Source organism: Poecile atricapillus, chromosome 2, assembly GCF_030490865.1.
Source record: "Poecile atricapillus isolate bPoeAtr1 chromosome 2, bPoeAtr1.hap1, whole genome shotgun sequence".
Taxonomy (NCBI): Eukaryota; Metazoa; Chordata; class Aves; order Passeriformes; family Paridae; genus Poecile; species Poecile atricapillus.
The window spans coordinates 14,469,911-14,489,203 of record NC_081250.1 but is presented as its reverse complement, the minus strand read 5'-3'; the positions used below and the strand labels follow the sequence as shown (position 1 = coordinate 14,489,203).

Sequence of the window (19,293 nt, the reverse complement as noted above, 5' to 3'; positions counted from 1 at the left end):
ACTGTGCTTACCAACTCTTAGAAGCAGTGATAATTTCTGTGGCTGAATTTGTGTAATGGCTTCTGGTCTCAGCTTCTCTGCAGCACCTTTCTTACGATTTGTTACTTCTCTATTTTCGAGCAGCTGTTTGTTGCCTCTGGGATTTTCTATATCTTCCAGAGGGCAGCCTTTACTCTTCAGTGCTGCCAAGTCATCACACCGGGCAGATGTTGGCTCTCCTTCTTGCAAAAAGTCCTAGAAAACACAGGCAAAAGAGTATCAAGTTCACAGCTATATGAAAGTTTTTATATTCTACCCACAAACATTCTCTCTACAATGATCACATCTTTTTTTCCTCAAAGTTCAGTGATAAAACACATGGTCTTGAAATATATTAAATGATACTACATACATTCAGTGACTACTGTTTACTGCAGGAGTTTGCATCTACTAATACTTATTTGTGTATAAGATGCAAGTATGAGGAAAAAAAAAAAAGCCCAATGTCACCTCCATCAGAAGTGGGACATCTCTTTAAAGTGGCTACTGTAAAAATGACTGCAAGTAGAAAAATCTTACATTTTCACACAGTTACCAATAATGTGAACCTACTTATACAGCATGCTTTTAACATTCTTTCCTTTTTAATTAAGATTGTATAAGTATACCTTGGTACTCCACAACAAAGTAACAGCTATATGCTGACAGAGCAGGGCAAAGACAGACAACTCTTTATTTTAGGGAAATTCAGCCTGAAAGTAATACCCATAAGCAAAACCAATCCTTAACTTTGTTCTGAACAACAAATTATCATTACTTCAAACCTTAAAAAAGCTCTAGATAAATAAGGCTTCTAATTGAGAAACTTGGCAATTCTGATTCTGCCTCCGTCCCCATAATATGCATATAAATAAATGTATATTAAAACCTGTCAGTTTTTGATGACACAGACCTACAGGAAATCTGATAGCTCAGTGCTAAATTACAAAATCAGTCAGTTTAATTAAATGCTGCAAATTTATAAGCTGGTTTGGAGAATAGTAAGTAGGCAATATATAGAAATAAAGATGAATTATTATCTCCTAGCAAGAAACAGGAAAATTTGTCAGTATCCATTAACAAAACAAAGAAGAGCTATAGAAAACATTTTCTTCTGTTTCTAACCTGAAGATGATATGTCAGCATACACTGGTTGTATCTTATATTTTGTAGTTTCCTGACTTAATTTTTTCTTAATCTAAGAACATACCCTTTTTGTTTCATAATGAAACAAACTACCCACCCCCAGAAACCTATCTCCTACTTCTCAAGTCTACCGACAACAGAAAACAAAAATCTGAAAATTTTTTTGAATTTTCAAAAGAAAAAAACCCTTTCAATCTCTTTCCCTGCCCCACCTACATCTGTATAAAATTAGCTCTTACTCTAATGTCACTGGAAGAATATAATTACGCATACTCAGACTGAGTCCACATTGGAACAATTTTAAATAACTATGAGATAGCCTACAGGGTCTGTACACACTTAGGATTTAGGAAAGGAGAACTAAACACATTGTGAAAAACATTTATACTCAAATCAGAAAAATTATAGCATTTGATTTTTTAAGTACAACTAAGTACTGAATTGAAGCACTAGAGGAAATTACTATTAATGAAAACAGACATTTCTAAATGGGTATTCACTAAAGTTTGAAACCAAGGGAAAAAGCCAACCATAAAGAGATTTTTGCAACACTTACTGTTTTTTTACACCAGCCACAGTTTGGTCCTGCTTGTATACATTCCCCACATGACTTTGCATTAGCTTTTATACAGTCGCTTCCACCTAGTGAGGAGCACAAATCCGTCACTTCACTTATAGAAAGGTGTTCACAACAACAGCATTTCACTTTGGCTCACTCTAGTTTTGTAAACTAAGTTCCAACTACAAAGAGGTTATTAACATGAGATATGACTGACCTACTGCCATTAACATTTGTCTCACTATTAGCATAGTGAGGATGTATTTATCCACATAAATAACTGCTGAACAGATACAGTTCTAAAGCAGCAATTAACTACTGCAGTGCAATCGAGTGCCTTACCTTGCTGGGCAAATCCATTCCATATCAAGCAACAGAGGACACCAGCACATGTGAACAATTTGAAACTAGTCTGGAAGACAAAACCAGAAATCAAACTGGATGATTTACTGTAATGAGTAAGAGAAAAAAAAACAAAACAAAACAAAACAAAACCACCACAAAGCTGTGGACATGTAACTGTGTTTGAGAGGAGACAAGGAACACAGAACAAATGCAAATCTAATTGTGTTAGTTGTACCAGCTAGACAGTTTTGCCCTGATACAAACCATATTTGTGGTCTACACTGTATTTAGAAGACATCAAACAGGATAGCTTCTTAAACCATTTTGAAATGCTCTTCTGCTAGGTAAACCAGAAAGCAATGAGAAATTTGATAACACTGTTCACGTGAGGGGAAGAACCCAGACCAATCTTTTAACACCTCATAAAAAAATATTTATGCTCTGAATATTATCAGAGAGAGATGTCTAAATAAAGCTACCACATGAATACAGGACGGAAACGGAGCTTCTATACTCGCATCTCTGTTTCAAGATAAACACCAAGGCCCTTTACAAAACATTTTCTTAGGAATCTTCACAGGGCAGTTTACAGATTAACTTAGCACTTAATACAACAAACTAGAAATTTCCTCTCAAAATATGCACCATAAAGCATCCCTGACAAACTCTACCCACTTTTTCTTCTTTAGACAACAGAAAAGTAATGGATACCACCCATATCAAAGAAAAACACTTTATTCAGTGCTCTAAGTATTAATGAAAAGCTAAATATTAGCCTTTCATTTTTTTTCTACCTTAATAGCAGGTAGTCAGGCAGGGTCAGTTGTCTTTTTAATTTTGATACTATTTTAAATTCCATTTATCTTTTATTTGTTTTAAGAGTTGTGAGAACTTAGATGATAATGGCGTTTCTTTGAACACCCTAAAAAGTTGTTGCTAATAAAAGCCTCTCCAGTCATCCTGGAAACAAAAGTATTCTTAATAACTTTTTGTTCTAAAAAATATCTTGCAGTACAGCCAAGGGAAAGTGAATTTGGCAGAATCTCCTAAACTGAACATGTACTTTTTCTAGAAGATGTACTATTTTTCATACAAATTAGCAATGAAGTAAGCAATGCTCAAATTAGCACAGCAGCTGAGCTTTGGTTTTTGCACGCTGAAACACAGTTGTTACTTTGCACATCCATCCAGACCTATCAGAGAAGGGATGGCTGCTCCAAAATCTGATGGGGAAAGTTTCAAACAGAAGCCAACCCTTTGCTAACAAATTGTATCCAACAACAGTATTAGATGGCTCATATTTTTCTGATAAATCATTTTGGCTCGCTTTTCAGTGGATGCTATGGTGAGAGGACAGGCAGTGGAGTTTAGACACAGGAGAATTAAGAGAATATCCTGTTGAACTACTTTGATAGACATTATAAGCACAAAAGAAATTACTGGTTCAAAAAAGAGGAAAAAACTGAACTGCGAATTACATCTTAACTTTCAACACTACTTACTGTATATATGCAACTAGAATTTCTCTCTGCACATTGCTGCAAGTGCCCAGTCCTTCATTCACAAAAGTTTTCGGCCAAGAACACAATCAATCACCTAAATTCAACATGTGCAACCACAAACCTATATCAGAAGGGAATGGTGACCCAAAGAATGTGAGCAGGTGGAAGACAGATGAAGGGACTAAACCAAAGCTTGGAAAGACAGTGGTTACATGGTTAGGAGCTCACCTACCAGAGCAGGAGTCTGGACAGCAAGTCTTTACCAGGTTGCTCAACTTTTAGGTTCTTCTTTCCTGGTTTTATGGTAGGTATGTTGTTGTAGCCAGCAAATCTTGCTTCCCACAAGTGAAAGGATATTTTGTTATTTGAGAAGTTTTGCTTTTAGTACAGCCCAGAATGGGCTGGGCTTTTCAGTAAGACAAAAGGTAATCTTGCTGGCACACCAGGTGTGTACCATCTTTTCTGTCAGCCTAGACAAGAAAATTATAAACAGTTCACCTTTTTAGGGCACACTATGAGTGGGTGCACAGCAAGTCCACACAGACCGTATAAATAAGTCAGCAAAGATCTGACACAGTGCTAAAGCTATGATTAAGACCATTTGGAAGAGAACCGTTCCAGTGGAAATGCATCTGCATGATGAATGCAGTTCTGGGCACAGAGTCCCGGTAAAGTTAACAAGGAAAATGTCCTTTTCCATATATGGCTGCGCCAATGCCTCTCCCGGAGCGGTGCACGCAGCTCGCTTCCTTTACCTCCACAGCTTAATGGCTTTTCCAGCTGCCAAGTGCTGGGAAAACACGAGCAGAGATCGGCTGCTTTGGATTCAGTTCTGACTGCTGTCCCATGCAAGCAAAGCCATGCACACCCTCGTCCTCCGACCCTCCTGCCAGCAGCTGCAGCGTCAAATGCACTCCCCTGCAAGTCTCCAGTCAGCACTGGGAACTGCCCTCTTGCAGATTTTTCCACTGAGGGAATAAATCCAAACAAAAAACTCCCAAGTCCACTGAATGGCCACAGGAAGCCTTTGGAAACCCTTGGTGTGGAGCTACAACTAAATGTTGTGTCAGTATTCGACCACAGGTGACTGCACACAGAAAAAAACCCCAATTGTTACAAGAAATAAATTCATATTTGATACAACATTTAATTATTTTCTATTATACTTTTTCTCTCCTTTCTAAATCCTTGAAAAATATTCCAGAATTCTTGAAAAAGTGGGGTTTTTTTCTTCCTGAGAAAAAGCAACTCAAAGCCAAGAGATTGAAATCTCTTTAATAACTGTACCACCACTTGGATCCTTTTTAAAAGGCTGCAAATGGCGTGTTGTTGAAAAACTGATTTTAAAATTATTTCTGCATATTTGTGAACCATATTCTGTGTTTGTTAAATGTTTTAGGAAAACAAACATGGACACAACCTTAAATGTTTAGATCCAATGCTTTCCAAGTTGCTTTCTTTTGCTGTCTTGACAAACAGCAATGCTTGAAGAAAATTTTTAATTTATAAAATCAGCTTTGATGGAAATTTCTGGAGCTTTTAATTTGAAATGAAATACTCACTGAGTGACAACAGAAAGAAGGAAGGATTATTTCACCACAGAACTTTGAATTTGTAAATTAAGTATTTAGAACCTTTACATTCTGTTAATCATCAAGATATTTAGAAATTAACCACTCCACAGTACTGAAGCCTTTTAAAATTTATTTCTTAGAATGGCAATAGCATCCCTGCAGAAAATTAACAGGGCAAATGGGATTGAGGAAGAAACGTAAGAGTTATACACACATTTATTCCTTTGAAATTAAATACTGATGGCTATGCTGCTCTCCTCTCATCACTCTCCAGCTCAGCACTGCCACAGTTTATACAGATATTAAGGCAATATTAACAACAATGTGTTAGGTTCCTGCAGTATTATTCCCCTCAACTAAGCTGCTCCTCATCTCACCCAGTACCCACCAAGCTGATGGCAAACACAGGAAAACAACACATGACATCTGCCCCTGCTGCATTCTGAACTGTGCCTTACTGCAAAGCTTTCCATTGAAACACGCAACCAGACCACAGGGGAAACATTTCAGTGTGCAGTAAAGGCTGAGCTGTTGTGCAGATGCCACCTTTTTGAGGCAGTATCCACAAAGTCAACTTATATCCCCACACCCCGCTCTAATTGCATTTATAAACCTAGAAATGAATACACAACTCACACTTTTGGACTCGCTTTCATGCTTCTCACAGCCTAATACCTCTTAGCATGAGGTGTATTTTCATGGGTTTAAATCCTGGTTCAGAAATGCTGCACAGAATTAATTCCTCCCAGAGATGATGTTGTATTTACAGCCATTTTTATGTAGTGCAAGGATGGAAAGTCACTTAAGAGAGCTGCCCCATCCTCCTTGTTGATTATTCACTCTTGCTAATCAGCCTCCTGGCTGATTATTCTTACTGCTTTCCTTTTTGATCAGTGCCAGCATTACTGTGGCCGACAGGAGAGCTGGAGCAAGAAAAGATCTGTCTGAAACTAATCCAACAAAGAAAGTGTCTTGTTTCCTCCACCTGGGTACAAAAACCATTTATCCTGGTGTGGCAGAAGTGGTGAGATGAGGATGAAGAAAAAGAACACTTGGGGTGGGTGGGGAAGTAAAAGCTCCTGCTGCTCAGCCAGAGGCTGTGATTGTGTGCTGGACTACACTGGTCACACAGCCAAGCCCCCACCCCCAGGCATGAAGGCTCCGGTTAAAAAAGGAGCAGGAAGAGACACTTTTCTAAAATAAGCAAAATGAAATAGTCTCTGGAGATGCCTGTTTCAGAACTTGATGGCTACCCTGCTAAAACAGTTCCTTCTTCCCTCCCTCCAGAAGGGCTCCTGGCATTAGCTGAGAGCCATACTTTTCAGTGTGAATTTGACTGACTGGCAGAATGGATCCCACTGACACTTCTGAAAAAAAAAGTGGGGGGATAAAAGAAGGAACTGAAGAACCAAACAACCTTAGTGACATGGGACAGCACTTACACAGACACTACAAACCTCTAGCAATGTCCTGCAAATACTCTTGAAAGCAGAACTCCCACAACAGATGTCATTAATTACAATCCTCAAGTTGCCTGCACATGAAACAACTCAAACATATCTGCTTGTACATCTATTCACTGTAGAGAAGCAATTTACTATAAAAGAAAGCAGTAAAATGGTATCTTGCTGTTCTGTTTTGAGAGAAGCATATTGCTGAGTAAGGCACCAAAAAAACAAAAAAAAAGTGGTTTTACATGAAGGAGCTACCTTTGATTAAAGCTTTCAAGCCTGTTATACAGATTTCCCCATAAATCTTAAATTGGTAATTCTTCATTTATGACCTTCACAGCTATCTTATTTACCTAATCAGTGTTACTGTGATACTGGAGTATACTTGGAATACACTGCACAGTAAGTTCCAGGACCACCATTAAGAAACTACGTGCTGCATTCTTCATTAAACAAGCAGAGACTTGGGATAAACACTGGCACTTGAATTGCCAGCAATTTTAATCAAAGAACCCAATCCTAAACTCAGCCTGCAAAACTATTTGTTCCCTGGATGCAGACCAGCCCTGTGATGGCTGCCCTTCACAGAGGCCCAGCTCCTGACCTTGCACCATCAGGGATGAGCTAGCAGAGCACCCCCATGTAGGGAAAGTGAATTTGATGGGAAAAGTCAAGATGGACAACAGAAGTGCAGTCCCAAGAGCAGGAGTTTGCAACACACCAATCCAAATGGGAATGCTAGAAGTAAGCCTTCCTTCAACAGCCTATCTATCTACCAGCCTAACAGCACAGCTCAAGGCCACGGTGTTCCTTCTGCCCCTGGTAACTTCAGACATGAACACAGCAGGTTTTGAACTGCCTGCAGTAATATGGAAAGAATGGGATGTTATCCCAGACTGAAGCGCAAAATAAAAAATTCTTTAGCACTGAAATAACTTTTACACAAAAAGTTCAGCACATCAGGACTGTTACTCAAAATGTCTCCTGAGAAATGTTAAAGGCATAATCACTTCAGCTACCGTGATCCTACAGCATAAAAGAATCAACAGTATTTCACATTGGACTTCTGTCAACTATTTTAAGTTAATGGAATAAAACAAGTCTCAAAATACTTGTGAGAATTACTTCCATATACACTGTTTTAGCAGGGCATCATATATTAAAATAAAATATAATAAACCAGTTATGACTTTAGTTTCAATTACAAGAGTTAAAATCTATAGAAAACTCATTTTCTGCTTAGGTTAGGGAGACTAGCTCCTCTAATCTAGTTTGGTCCTGTAAGGTCACCTCCCACAAGTAGTGTATATCACTGTCAGTTCAGGAGATTCCCCTGCAGGGATGGGATTCCAAAAACAAATGAAAATACACATTTCTGCATGCCCAAACCACGAAAAAAGATATCATAATTCCACAAGTTTGACATCGGAACTGCTGTGCCCCGCTCCTGTGCCCAGTAAGGTAGACAAACATGAAGAGTAAGGCAACTGCTAAGACTCTGAGTTACACTACATTACTACCCACAGTTTATTCATGCAGCTCTAAAAATTTTCCCACAAAATCAAGTAGTTTAAAATTCACCAAAAAAGAGTGAATGCAGTGGGAAAATTCAGTAGGTGTTAGATTCTAAAATAACCTTTTGTCTTTTGCTGAAATCCCAGCATGGGCACTCACATCACATGGCCTCTTCTGCAGAATAAATGAAAATGTTCATGTACAAGTATGAGCAGGCTGAGGCCACAGCTCATGAGAACAGAGCTGGAAGGCTATTCATGGTATCATCTTGTCCCCAGAGTATGGGGTGTTTGTTAGTTTATATAGGACTATGCTGGACACAGCTGCTTCAAGACTGCAACACTAACTTCACAAGCACTCACATGGTTTGACCAGATTATTGCTTTTGCATAGAATTTGCTGGTATTTGTTTCTAGGTTTCACAGGAGCTCTCAACTTTCTGATGGTTCTAAATAATGGAATGAAAAGCAACTGGGCATTTCTATGCAAAGTATTTTTTGGTTTTGATTTGAATTATGGAGTGGAAACAAATCTGCCCAAGATAGGTGTCTGGCTGCAGGGAATTACAGTGGGGAAGATTTTTTTTAATGGAAGACATAAATTTCCTCTATAATCAGAAAAAATACAGATACTGGGTTTCAAAACAACTGAAAATGATACAGTTTTCTGGTATCTGACATCTCTCTACAATGAGAAAGATAAAATGCAGTAGATCCAGTTGGGACATGACAGAAGGTGGTAACTGATGCCAGATATTTTACAGTACTGTGGCATACAGAGGAAGTAAGGTAACTGGGCTCCAGCCCCTCCTCAGCCCCAAAGGGTTTGCATTCCCATTTTCTGGGAATGCTCTATCATCCTACACTACACACTAGTAAGAGCTTTAGTGAAACCAAAGCTGCTACATGTAAGAAAAGACACAGAGACAAAAACTAGCTGATAGTTTTGTCGATAGTTTACCTACTGAAGGGCTCATATAGCAGGAGGTAGATAAAAAGGTGTAAGTGGGGTTCCAGTTACTGTTCCCTGCAATATTTAGAGATTCACACATATTGTCCATGACAAAAAACAGAGATTTGGGTTCATAATTTGGAGTATGAACCTTATTTCTTTCTCACCAAATGCTCTACCCTGAAGGAAACTGAAGGGAAACAGATGTATGTTCATATTCAGACACATACAAGAGCCTCAACTGCAAACTTCCTGTGCTGGGGATGACCACTCTGACCAGTGCACACTGGGCTGAAATCCCTCTCTACTTGCAGACCTGACCAATCCAAACTGTATGGACTTCTCTAGGGACTTAAGTTAAAAGCAAAAGGAGGGAAAGACAGTTTCTGGAAAGACAGAAAAAACAACAGTATGTAGACTTTTATGGAACATAGTAAACCTATTAAGACAGGGTAAATTACACACCATGCCTGATTTAATTCTATGTGTGAATAATAATTACATATTTCTATGTGTGTTGCACTGTATTTCTGTGTTTTCACTAGCAAAATCTGTTGATAATTTCTCTTAATGACAAACTCCTGTGATTGGCTCCACACCTAAGTAATACTCATCACAAGAAAAACAAGTGCCATAGCAAATTGTAAAGAAGCCTACTGCTACTAAAGCCTACTCAATTTATTCACAGACTATTCTGAGATGAAAGGGACACACAAGGATCACTGAAGTCTAACTCTTGACCCTGCACAGGACAGTCCCAAGAATCACACCATGATTTGTCTTTTCAAGAAATATTTCTATTTCAGAACCCACACATGTCCAAATTTCATGCTGATGATGGTGACAGAAGCTAAAGGAACTGGAAAAAGATGCAGCTACTGACAAAGAGCCTACATCGTTCTAGTCAGCAAACCCCAAGTGCAACCTTGATCTCTTCCCTTTGTTCTCAGGCTTTTTGGAGAGCACTGCAGTGCAGGCAGGATTAACACTGGTTAGTCAGCATCATGTTTGAAGGAAGGACTTTTTTTCAAACAGCGTGTGTACACACTGCCATGCACAGACAGCTTGTAATTCCTGACAAGATCTTCACAGTACTACCATACCACAAATCAATTACCAATTTAAGAACACTACTTTGCTGCATTAACCATCCTTGTCCCTGGCTTGGTTTTTATGCACATGAAGACAGTATTTGTATAACTCTTTCTTGACCTATTGAATCATAATTTGAAGCTAAGATTCCACAGTTCAGGAGTTGCTTTGGAAAGCATCTCAATGCTTGAAAGACAGACACAGCTCACAAGAACAAGCAACCTGCACATGATGACCACATATACCAGACTGTTCAAGTCAGGTACTCTTTCTCATGAACATGTTTCTTTCTATTTAAATATTTTTTACCAGGCAGTTATCCACAAACTGCAATTCACAGCACTCTGACAGCTGTATTTTGGAAAACTAGACTAACAAACAGGTGTATTATGCTTAATGTTCAACACTAAATTAGGAGAGAAATACAACTCTGCATGTTCTCCATCAGAGCACGCAGAGACTTGCAGCTACACCTCATTAAAAGATCAGCAATGTGTTTATGTGTTGATTACCAATGGCTTATATCCAGTTTAAGCTATAACATTTACATCTCTGACAATCCAGTTTGCAACTACATCTTGCTCTACACGTCTCAAACTGCTGTGCTTATGAAATCCCATGTTGGTGCATCCTGCCCACAGAACCCAGGGATTCCTTTGAAGATACTATGAAGCTCTTTGAATTTTAGGAAAGGACAAAACAATAGAACCTGTTCCTGTGCTGCTTATGCTGACATGCAAGCACCCTGCAAAGGCAGCACCTCTCCAAGCCTAAACCACTAAAACACACCAAGCCCACTGCTATCAATACTGTGGTTGAAAGTGTTGGCTGCATCTACAACATCCCCATACATGAACACCTAGAAATCTTCCTCTTTAAGGATAAATATACAATGTGGACATGTTCCAATAACAAAAATAAGTTTTTTTTTTCCCCTTAAAACTCTCTGTCAAAAATATACCTTTTCCATACTCTTCCAAACAAGCTTCTAAGAGCTCATCACAAACTTACTGACTCAAAGCATGTTTTCTTCAGAAATTTTTAATTATCACCATACTCAATCTTGCTGTTATGAGTAGGTATTTTTCTGTAACAAATATTTCAGGATTTTCATTATTACAGGCATCTCTTCACACAACTGTGATTAAAACAGAATTTCAAGAATCTGTTGTTTCAATACTTTTCAAATGCTTTTAGAATCATGAGTTGTTTTCGCTGTAATAACTTAATTTCTTCTCTAGTCTAAATGTAACACCATTTTTCAGTGGGAGAAAGTGTGAACTGGATATTTAGCTTGATTACATAGTTTTTTCCAGCCTACAAGAGTTCTTGGCTAAGTTTAGCACTTCCATCAGACAGATTACAATCAGGAATGCCACATAATGATTTAATCCATTCTAGTAGAAAACATGGGGGTCTGTTCCGTGTGGTAGTATTATATTCCTGCACACTCTGCACCGCTTACTACTCCCATAAAAATACTATTTAATTTTGTGCAACTTAAACCTCACATTTATCCACAAGGGGAAATGAAAAGTTTAGTTAAGCATATAAATATAGCTCTTACACAGCTGACTGTAACTGATGCTTCCGAGGCTGTACTGCCTCCATGACTGTCACAACATCTGGCTAACCTTACTTTAATCCAGGCTTTTCTGTTAAAGGAAAAGCAGAACAGAGCAAGTATGTTCTTAAGTAAAAAGCTAGAGAATTTCAAAAAATGCAACATCTTACTCATCTATTTCCTTAAGAAAAAACAATTGCAAATGTGTTGTTGGCTGTTGCTGCGGGTACTGCAGGAAGCCAGCAACTGGCACATGGCAAACTCAGCGGAAACTTGTCTGTCGTTACATGGCAGAGCTCACCCACCAGGAGCTATCATTAACACAGGGTACAGTTTCGGCAGCCAAAACCTAGATGAAAGCTAACTGCAGCTGAAAGAATCAGCAGTGCTGCAGCATCACCGAAACAGCAACCTCTGACCTTGCATTAGCACTCTGGGACCTCCTTCACCTTTATCCCAAGCCAGGTCCACTTGGATCTTGAGCCATCCCTTTCCTCTCCATGTCTAAAGCCATTTTCTGTAAGCCTCAGTGAAAACCAGACCTCCACATGGACAGATGAGTGCTGAGGAAGCACCTTGTAAGAAGGGGCAGGTGGCTGTCAGACTGACTGCCATTCAAAATTACACTGGGCTCTCTGCTGCTAAACCAGCCTAAATTCAGGCGGTCACAGGCCAACCATCCTAAGCTGATCTCAGATGAACTGTCTATAAATGTTCTGTAACACAGCCAGCCAGTTTGGGGAACTATTCTGATTTTATTTTTACAGGTTATCAGAATAAATTAGTTGGCTGAAAAAATTAACACAAGCAAAGAGCAAAATACTGAAGGATTTTAGGTTTGTTGTAGTTGTTTGTTCACATTTTAGTTCAGAATTTGAACAGCAAAAACATAAAATAATATTTCCAGATAATATTCAAATATTTAACATCAAGTTTTTAAAAGATTCACTATATATTCACTATTCAAACACAATTCAGAATGAGACTTGTACTGAAACAACTCTTGTCGTCAGCATTCTTTTAATGCCAAGTAAGTGTCCAGAAAAATGATTATGCAGAAATAATAAACTGGTCATCCCACAGAACTACATACAGACTTAATAATCTGTATCTGTGAGATTCTGAATATAAGTTGATTCTATATGTATTTAATTTTTCATACATATGTTATATATTTTTGTGTACATAACTAACAGTGACTGTTAATTCAATGACAGTGATAACTGGCTAGGCAGAAGCACAAACTGAAACAAACAGTGGACTTCATCCAGATTTTAATGCAAATTTGAACACTTGCAAAAAAGCTCATCAATCTCAGGAAAAAGATAACTTCAACCTTAAAAGACCTTTTAATAAAAATAATCAAAACCAAAACCACCCAGACACATCAGAAAGTATTTCATAAAAAGCAGTCCTGGCCTGAACAATCTGCCTATTCATACACTTCTGCTGCTTTCCAGAGCAGGATTTTAAGCCTGGAGTCCACAAGCTGCTTATAAGAGCACTGCAAAAGATAATAAAAGATGTGGCTTCTTATAGTAGCCAAGTACATCTACCAGTTTGCTACTAGTGAAATCCAGGAAACAGCTCTACTCTTCCAGACCCTAAAATTCCCCACTTTGCACCCTTTATCTCTCTGGTGCCAACTGCGGATGATACTTTCACCTCTTAGCTGTGTCAGTGGAACAAGCTGAGCAATAACAGCCTGCTGAGTGACTTCTCACCTGATCTAGCAAGTTAAGATGGATTACTCAAGTCAGAAGAGCACTGAAGCAGGCAGTGAGCACTGAGCAGATGCTGTGAGGTTCCACAGCAGTTTATGCCAACTTATCTCTGGAGTGCCACAGTGCCACACGCTCTCGCTATGAGTTGCAGGTTTTCCCGTTCCTCCCCAGACTCTGAAGCACATCTGTTGCAATGCATGTGGTCTTCCAGATGCAACAGCTAATCTAACTGAAAATTAATTTTTTTGCCAAACAATTTTTCAACCAGAACAGTTGTTTTAATAATTAAATGTATAGCACTATAACTTCCACAGCTGATGCAAGCAAGATGGCAAAACTGCACAGCTACAGGGAGGGGGGACAGGTGAGACCTACAGCTGGTATAAATTGCTGCAGAACCACATTCCTGCGAAAATTAAACACAATTTTAGTTAAATTCATGGTTCAAAAGCCACTGGAACATTTTACAAACAATGAAATTCAGGTAAATTTGAAAACCAATCATCTGCTGCAGAGTTTTGAGTTACTAATGAGTGAGCTCTTTTTTTTTTAATTCTGCAGAGACACAGCATTAAAATTGCTTCCAGCTACAAGCAAATGTTAATCATATTAAATACAGACATTAATTCAGAAAGTGAAACTGCATTGTGATTTATGCACCAAAAAGAGACAGTATCTGTGCAAACTCTTATTACTACCCAAACACTCCCCAAACTGGACAGCTGGCAATGGTAAAAATGCTGGCAGCAATCTTACACAGTATGGTTACTCCTTAAAGCTGAAGTTGAGTTTTTCACTGAAGTGAGATATCTGTAACATGGCTGTGTATCATTTTAGTCTAGCCTTTGAAAAATTATGTAAACAACATGTGTAGTGGAGGGAGATACCACATACATAGGAAAAAACTGTTTATTGATTTTATGATGCGTATTTAACCTATAGCTGATATGTACAGCATGTTCTTCCAAAAAAGGAAATTTGCTGTTTCCTTTCTTATGCTCAAGTCCACACCCAGAAAAAATTACACTGAAGTTCTTGTACATTAATTTCTCACACTGATTGGTATTTGCATAGAAGGGACAAAACAACACAAAAAATCACTCCCCATTTTTGAACTGCACAGTAAAAGCAAAGAACAAGTGTTATTTTCTAAAATGTTATACTTTCAGATGTTTTGAGAATGCACATAAATTATATTCATGTTACTGAAAGATAGATTTTTAATCTGTTCTGACACAAAAGCAGCAAATTGACAATTCAAAAACTGTCAAACCTTGTATTTTATGCAGATGGGATATAGCATGCCTTTCAGCTTTGGGACAATCTTCACCTGGCATCACAAAGTCAGCACAATAATACATACTAAAGACAACCTTGCAGAAGCGCAAAAGGAACCTCTGAGAAGGTAATTCTTGACTTTATCCTCAGCTCACTAAAACTAATTTCCTAATACAAAATAAAATAAAATATCAGTGTAATAAGAAAAAAGACCAGCCAGAACTCACTGGCAGCACATCAACCATGCTCACCCTAGCCAACCTTGCAGACAATGACAGCAAAGATTTCCTCATTTCTCCTTTTCATTAACAGAAGAGGGAGCATTTCACTTGCTGACTGGACAAGCCTTCAGCCACTTCATTCTCACATAATATTGCTAACATATCCAAAGATGAGTTAGCAATATTAGACGTCATCCCGATACAAAATTTATTCCAAATTTATCGATAACGAACTACTAAAATGTGTCATCTTTTGACACCTGGAAGAGTGCTTTGATTTAACATAAAAAATATTATGTTCTTTCATATTTATCTCCACCTCAGAAACAGACCTTCCTTTTAGGTGAACTCATCGTTATACAAAACCTCTTTACCCAAGAGCTGGAAAACCAGCCAGCTGAGGGTCTAGGCAGAGCTGGATGTTGCCAATTTAATACTTAAGCAACTGGATTTCTGGAGGGTGCTCGCCAAGCTACTAGAATGCCAGGTCTTTCAAATGACCTCCCATGGTCACCAGGATGCTCTGGTTACTCCGCTGCTGGGAGAGCATCCTCTGCTTTGTGGAACATCATTCCCAGCAGGTCTTGCCAGCCTACAAGGACCCAGAGCAGATGAGGACAGACCAGATGGACAGATCAAGCTTTGTAGAGCAGCTTCCTGCACAGGGGGAAGATGTGACTCTTGGTGCCATTGCCCAAGGTTATCACATGTTAAGACACATTAAAATACAATTTCACCAAAGAAAATTAAGAAACACCAGAATGACAGCTTATCTCCCTTTTCCCCCTGCAGAACGGGCACATCCTTATCTCAATATTTACTTCAAGGGCAAGATTATGCCAAACTACACATCCCAGTCTCAGGTTTGTTTTCCAGAGACCAAGTATGCACCGATATCCAAAATACCACCTTTGACTCATCACCATTTCCTAAGTGAAATACCAACTCTTTCTAAATTAATCTAATACAATTATTTTTCTTCTCTTCTAAATAACCACAAATCACTTATCTTTGAATGAGAGTAAGTTCAGTGTTTCAGTTCAGCCCAATATATAATTACTGTTTTTCATTCTACCACAAAGGATGAGAAAACAAAGATTTCTCTCTCTGTTTAGCTTCCATATAAAAAATGCTTTTACTTGTCTATCTATGAAGTTAAAAAAAATATTAATAGCTATAACAGAAAATTAACTACATGTAAATACTTCCTTGTAGTATAAATGCTACAGAGAAATTTACAGTTTAAAACAACAAGAATTCACATAAACACCCCTTCTTCCTGCTTTTGCACAAGAATATATGAAGAGCAGAAGTTAAAACTAAGTAAGTCAAAACTAGGACTAAGTTAAGTATAAGTAAGTGATCTCATACAAAACACAAAGCAGAAATAAGAGAACTACAAATATGACAATCATTTTAGGGGCAGAAATACTGGGATTAGATATTGTATATGCTGCAGTTTATGAGCATTATAAAGAGGAGTCTGCACTTAAACATGGTCTTACCGATTAGAATATTTGAGAAAGCAACTTTTATAGTCTAATGATTTGCCAACAAAATGTGAGAACTGCATTAATTTAACAAAGATTCTCAAAACATTTTTCTGTGATATAAAGGAATGAAAAGGATGGTGAGAGAAGATCAGTATCTTCTTAGCTCTTACGAGCAATAACAAAGTTAAGATTCCAGCCTCAGCTCTGTTACTCAAAACTTTCCCCTCTAATAAAACCACAAGAATAATAGTGGCATTTTGTTGCTGCTGTTGGAAAAGAAAAAAAACACATGAAACTGCTTTTAAGATAGAAAGCATGTTTCATAACCCATTTTGCAGCTGACTGTAAAGAGAAATGAGAAAGATATAGCAAAAAAAAAATCACTGATATATTAAAGAGCCTCTGCTCAGTGACACCCCAAAGATGCTTACAAGTAGTTTACCTTTTGCAAAAGAAAACAATATTATAATATGTCATGAGGCTAATTCCCCTACCATGTGCTTGGTTATATGCAAATTTTGTTATAGATTAGAGACTCTACCATCTCTCTGAACATATCCAATCCATTAATGAGAGAATACAATAGCCCAGGAAGTCCACTAACCACTCTGATTAGTTTATGAATAGAAAACTAAGAGAAGGTGGTTATTACAAAAATACAAGGTGTTTAATAACAACGTTCTGCTAAAGAGAACTTTTACTACTGAAAAAGACAATGTTATTTAGTGATGTATAAAGAGGTTCCTAGTGTCTCATTTTTCATTCACAGAAGTTAGAATTTTCGTTTTCCGCGTAATATTCCCAAGAGAATCTTTTCAGCAAGCTTACATGTCTTAAACCGGGCTAGAAACTCACACAGCTAAAGCACACGACAATTTCTTACAATGAAGCTGTATATACTTTTTACTGGTACATACACTAATAATTCACATGGTGGGAGAGAAAAAAGTTCAGAGAAAAAGTCTTCTCATAAATTTATTCTGACTTGAAATTTTAGGAGTTCAGGTTACTGGACCACACCTACGCAGGACAAGTTAGAAAAGAAAAAAAAAAAATAGAATTTGTCTTTGTGGGTAAACACAAAAATGGCTTTGTAGGCTACCCCAGAAATGCCATAACCACAACAACTGACAGATACTGGTCAATACTGTGGTCCCCTCTGGTTACCGCATGACAAGGAACAGCATCCTTTTTAGAAAATTTGCAACACAATACACCACAGAGCAGAGCAAGGAGGAACTACACAGAAAAAAAGAGAACATATCTGCCACCATAAATGACAATATTCAGCAGCATTAGAACTATCCAACAGATTTATATTTTCTAACACAAAAGGAGAATTAAATCAGACACAGATATTGCCAGTATCTATCCAGGAGACAGAACTGCAGAATTTGTTCATCTATTCATTTGTTCTCAAATCTGTGATACCCCCTCCCTCTTGAAAAGCAAACAAACTTCCTCTTCAGAAAAAAAACAGCTAATGCTCCCCTACAAAAAAAACTTATTGTCATGTACAGTTTTGAGATGTGTTTTGTCTAAAAAACGTCCCTGCACTCCTACACTGGAGTAAAAGCCTGAAAAGCCTTGAGTATCAAACCAGCAATGTTAGAACTGGCAGTGAGAACACTGCTATTAGAACATGACTTCAAAGCAAGGTGAGTGGGGCGAGTGAAACAATTTGTAGAATCAGCAATATAAAGACAGATGGGAGACGAGAGGCAGGAAAACACAGACTGAACTCTGAGTTTTCTGCTGCGGGGAGACCGGAAATTTTCTACTGGGCACAGAATATAGCAGCTGACTTAAAAATCTAGTCATGGGGGAACAGTACATATACTGGCAAGCACTTTTTAATGACACTTCCAAAATAAATCTAACTACATATTGCCTTAATTACATTTTTAGGATTGATTTAATTTATGTAATTGTTTTATGAGCTCTACCAATACAAGCAGCTTAAAAGGCAAAGCAAAAAAAAAGTAGAAAAAAGGCACTCACAACAAGGATTCCCTCTCAGAGGGCTGACGGCAGCTCCCAAGAATTAAAAGGATGCCAAGGGGATTGGCCATCCAAAAAAAAAGTTGGAAAAAATAAATCACATGATGTTCTAAAAGCACCAAAGGAGGCAGAATAGGCTCTGCTATTGTAAAGTATGGATTCTGTCTTTTTCTGGATCTGTCAAATCAATGTCTTTTCCAAGTGTCACATGAGGTGGCATGAGCAACCTTAAAGCTAGTGATTAATACTGATTGAACCTCATTTGTGCAATGTCTCACTGATTACAATAGTCTGTCTTACGTGGAAGGGGTACCAAACACATCTGTAAAGGAATGAGGAGGAAGAGGAAGGTCAGGTATGACCACCAAGTTCCATCCAGCCTTCTTCCACAAAACCCACTCCCCACACCACGTGAGAACTACCAGAGAAAGCAGCACAGCTCACACATCCATGTCCTGTGCAGCAGTGGCAGGTGACATGAGCAAAGGCTGCACCAGGCATCATGAGCAGGTCCACAATGAAGAAACCCAACCCCCTGGACCCTGTGCAGGCAAGGAACAACAGGGACTCTGCATGGCTGTCCACTAGAAGGAAAGGGAGCCCGATGCAGAACTAGAGCATTTGCTTACTAAAAGGGTCCCATCAAGAGAAGGTACTCAACAGCCTGTTGAGCAATCACAGCTGCTGTACCTTGTTTCAGTACCAAGAGCCATAGCCAACCACGAAGCCTGAAGCAGATGAGAAGCTGGGAGAACCACAAGCTAAGTGTGCATCACTCAACTAAATCGAGACTGGGTGGAAAGGTAGGCATGACAACTATTTACAAACAACTGAGGGCACTCATACCAGCAGCAGCAAG

The 19,293-nt window shown here is 38.5% G+C and overlaps 1 protein-coding gene across 3 annotated transcripts in view; it reads right to left on the bottom strand.

The window, feature by feature from the left end:
- Positions 1 to 19,293, bottom strand: part of ITGB1 (integrin subunit beta 1) — a 41,897-nt gene that overhangs the window by 20,093 nt on the left and 2,511 nt on the right. For all 3 annotated transcript variants that reach the window (XM_058831628.1, XM_058831629.1, XM_058831630.1), the window contains exons 2-4: positions 2,066 to 2,135; positions 1,721 to 1,806; positions 12 to 234 (exon numbers count right to left, since the gene is read on the bottom strand). In XM_058831628.1, coding sequence (XP_058687611.1) covers positions 12 to 234; positions 1,721 to 1,806; positions 2,066 to 2,135 — 379 coding nt within the window. The remainder of the gene's footprint in view (positions 1 to 11; positions 235 to 1,720; positions 1,807 to 2,065; positions 2,136 to 19,293) is intronic.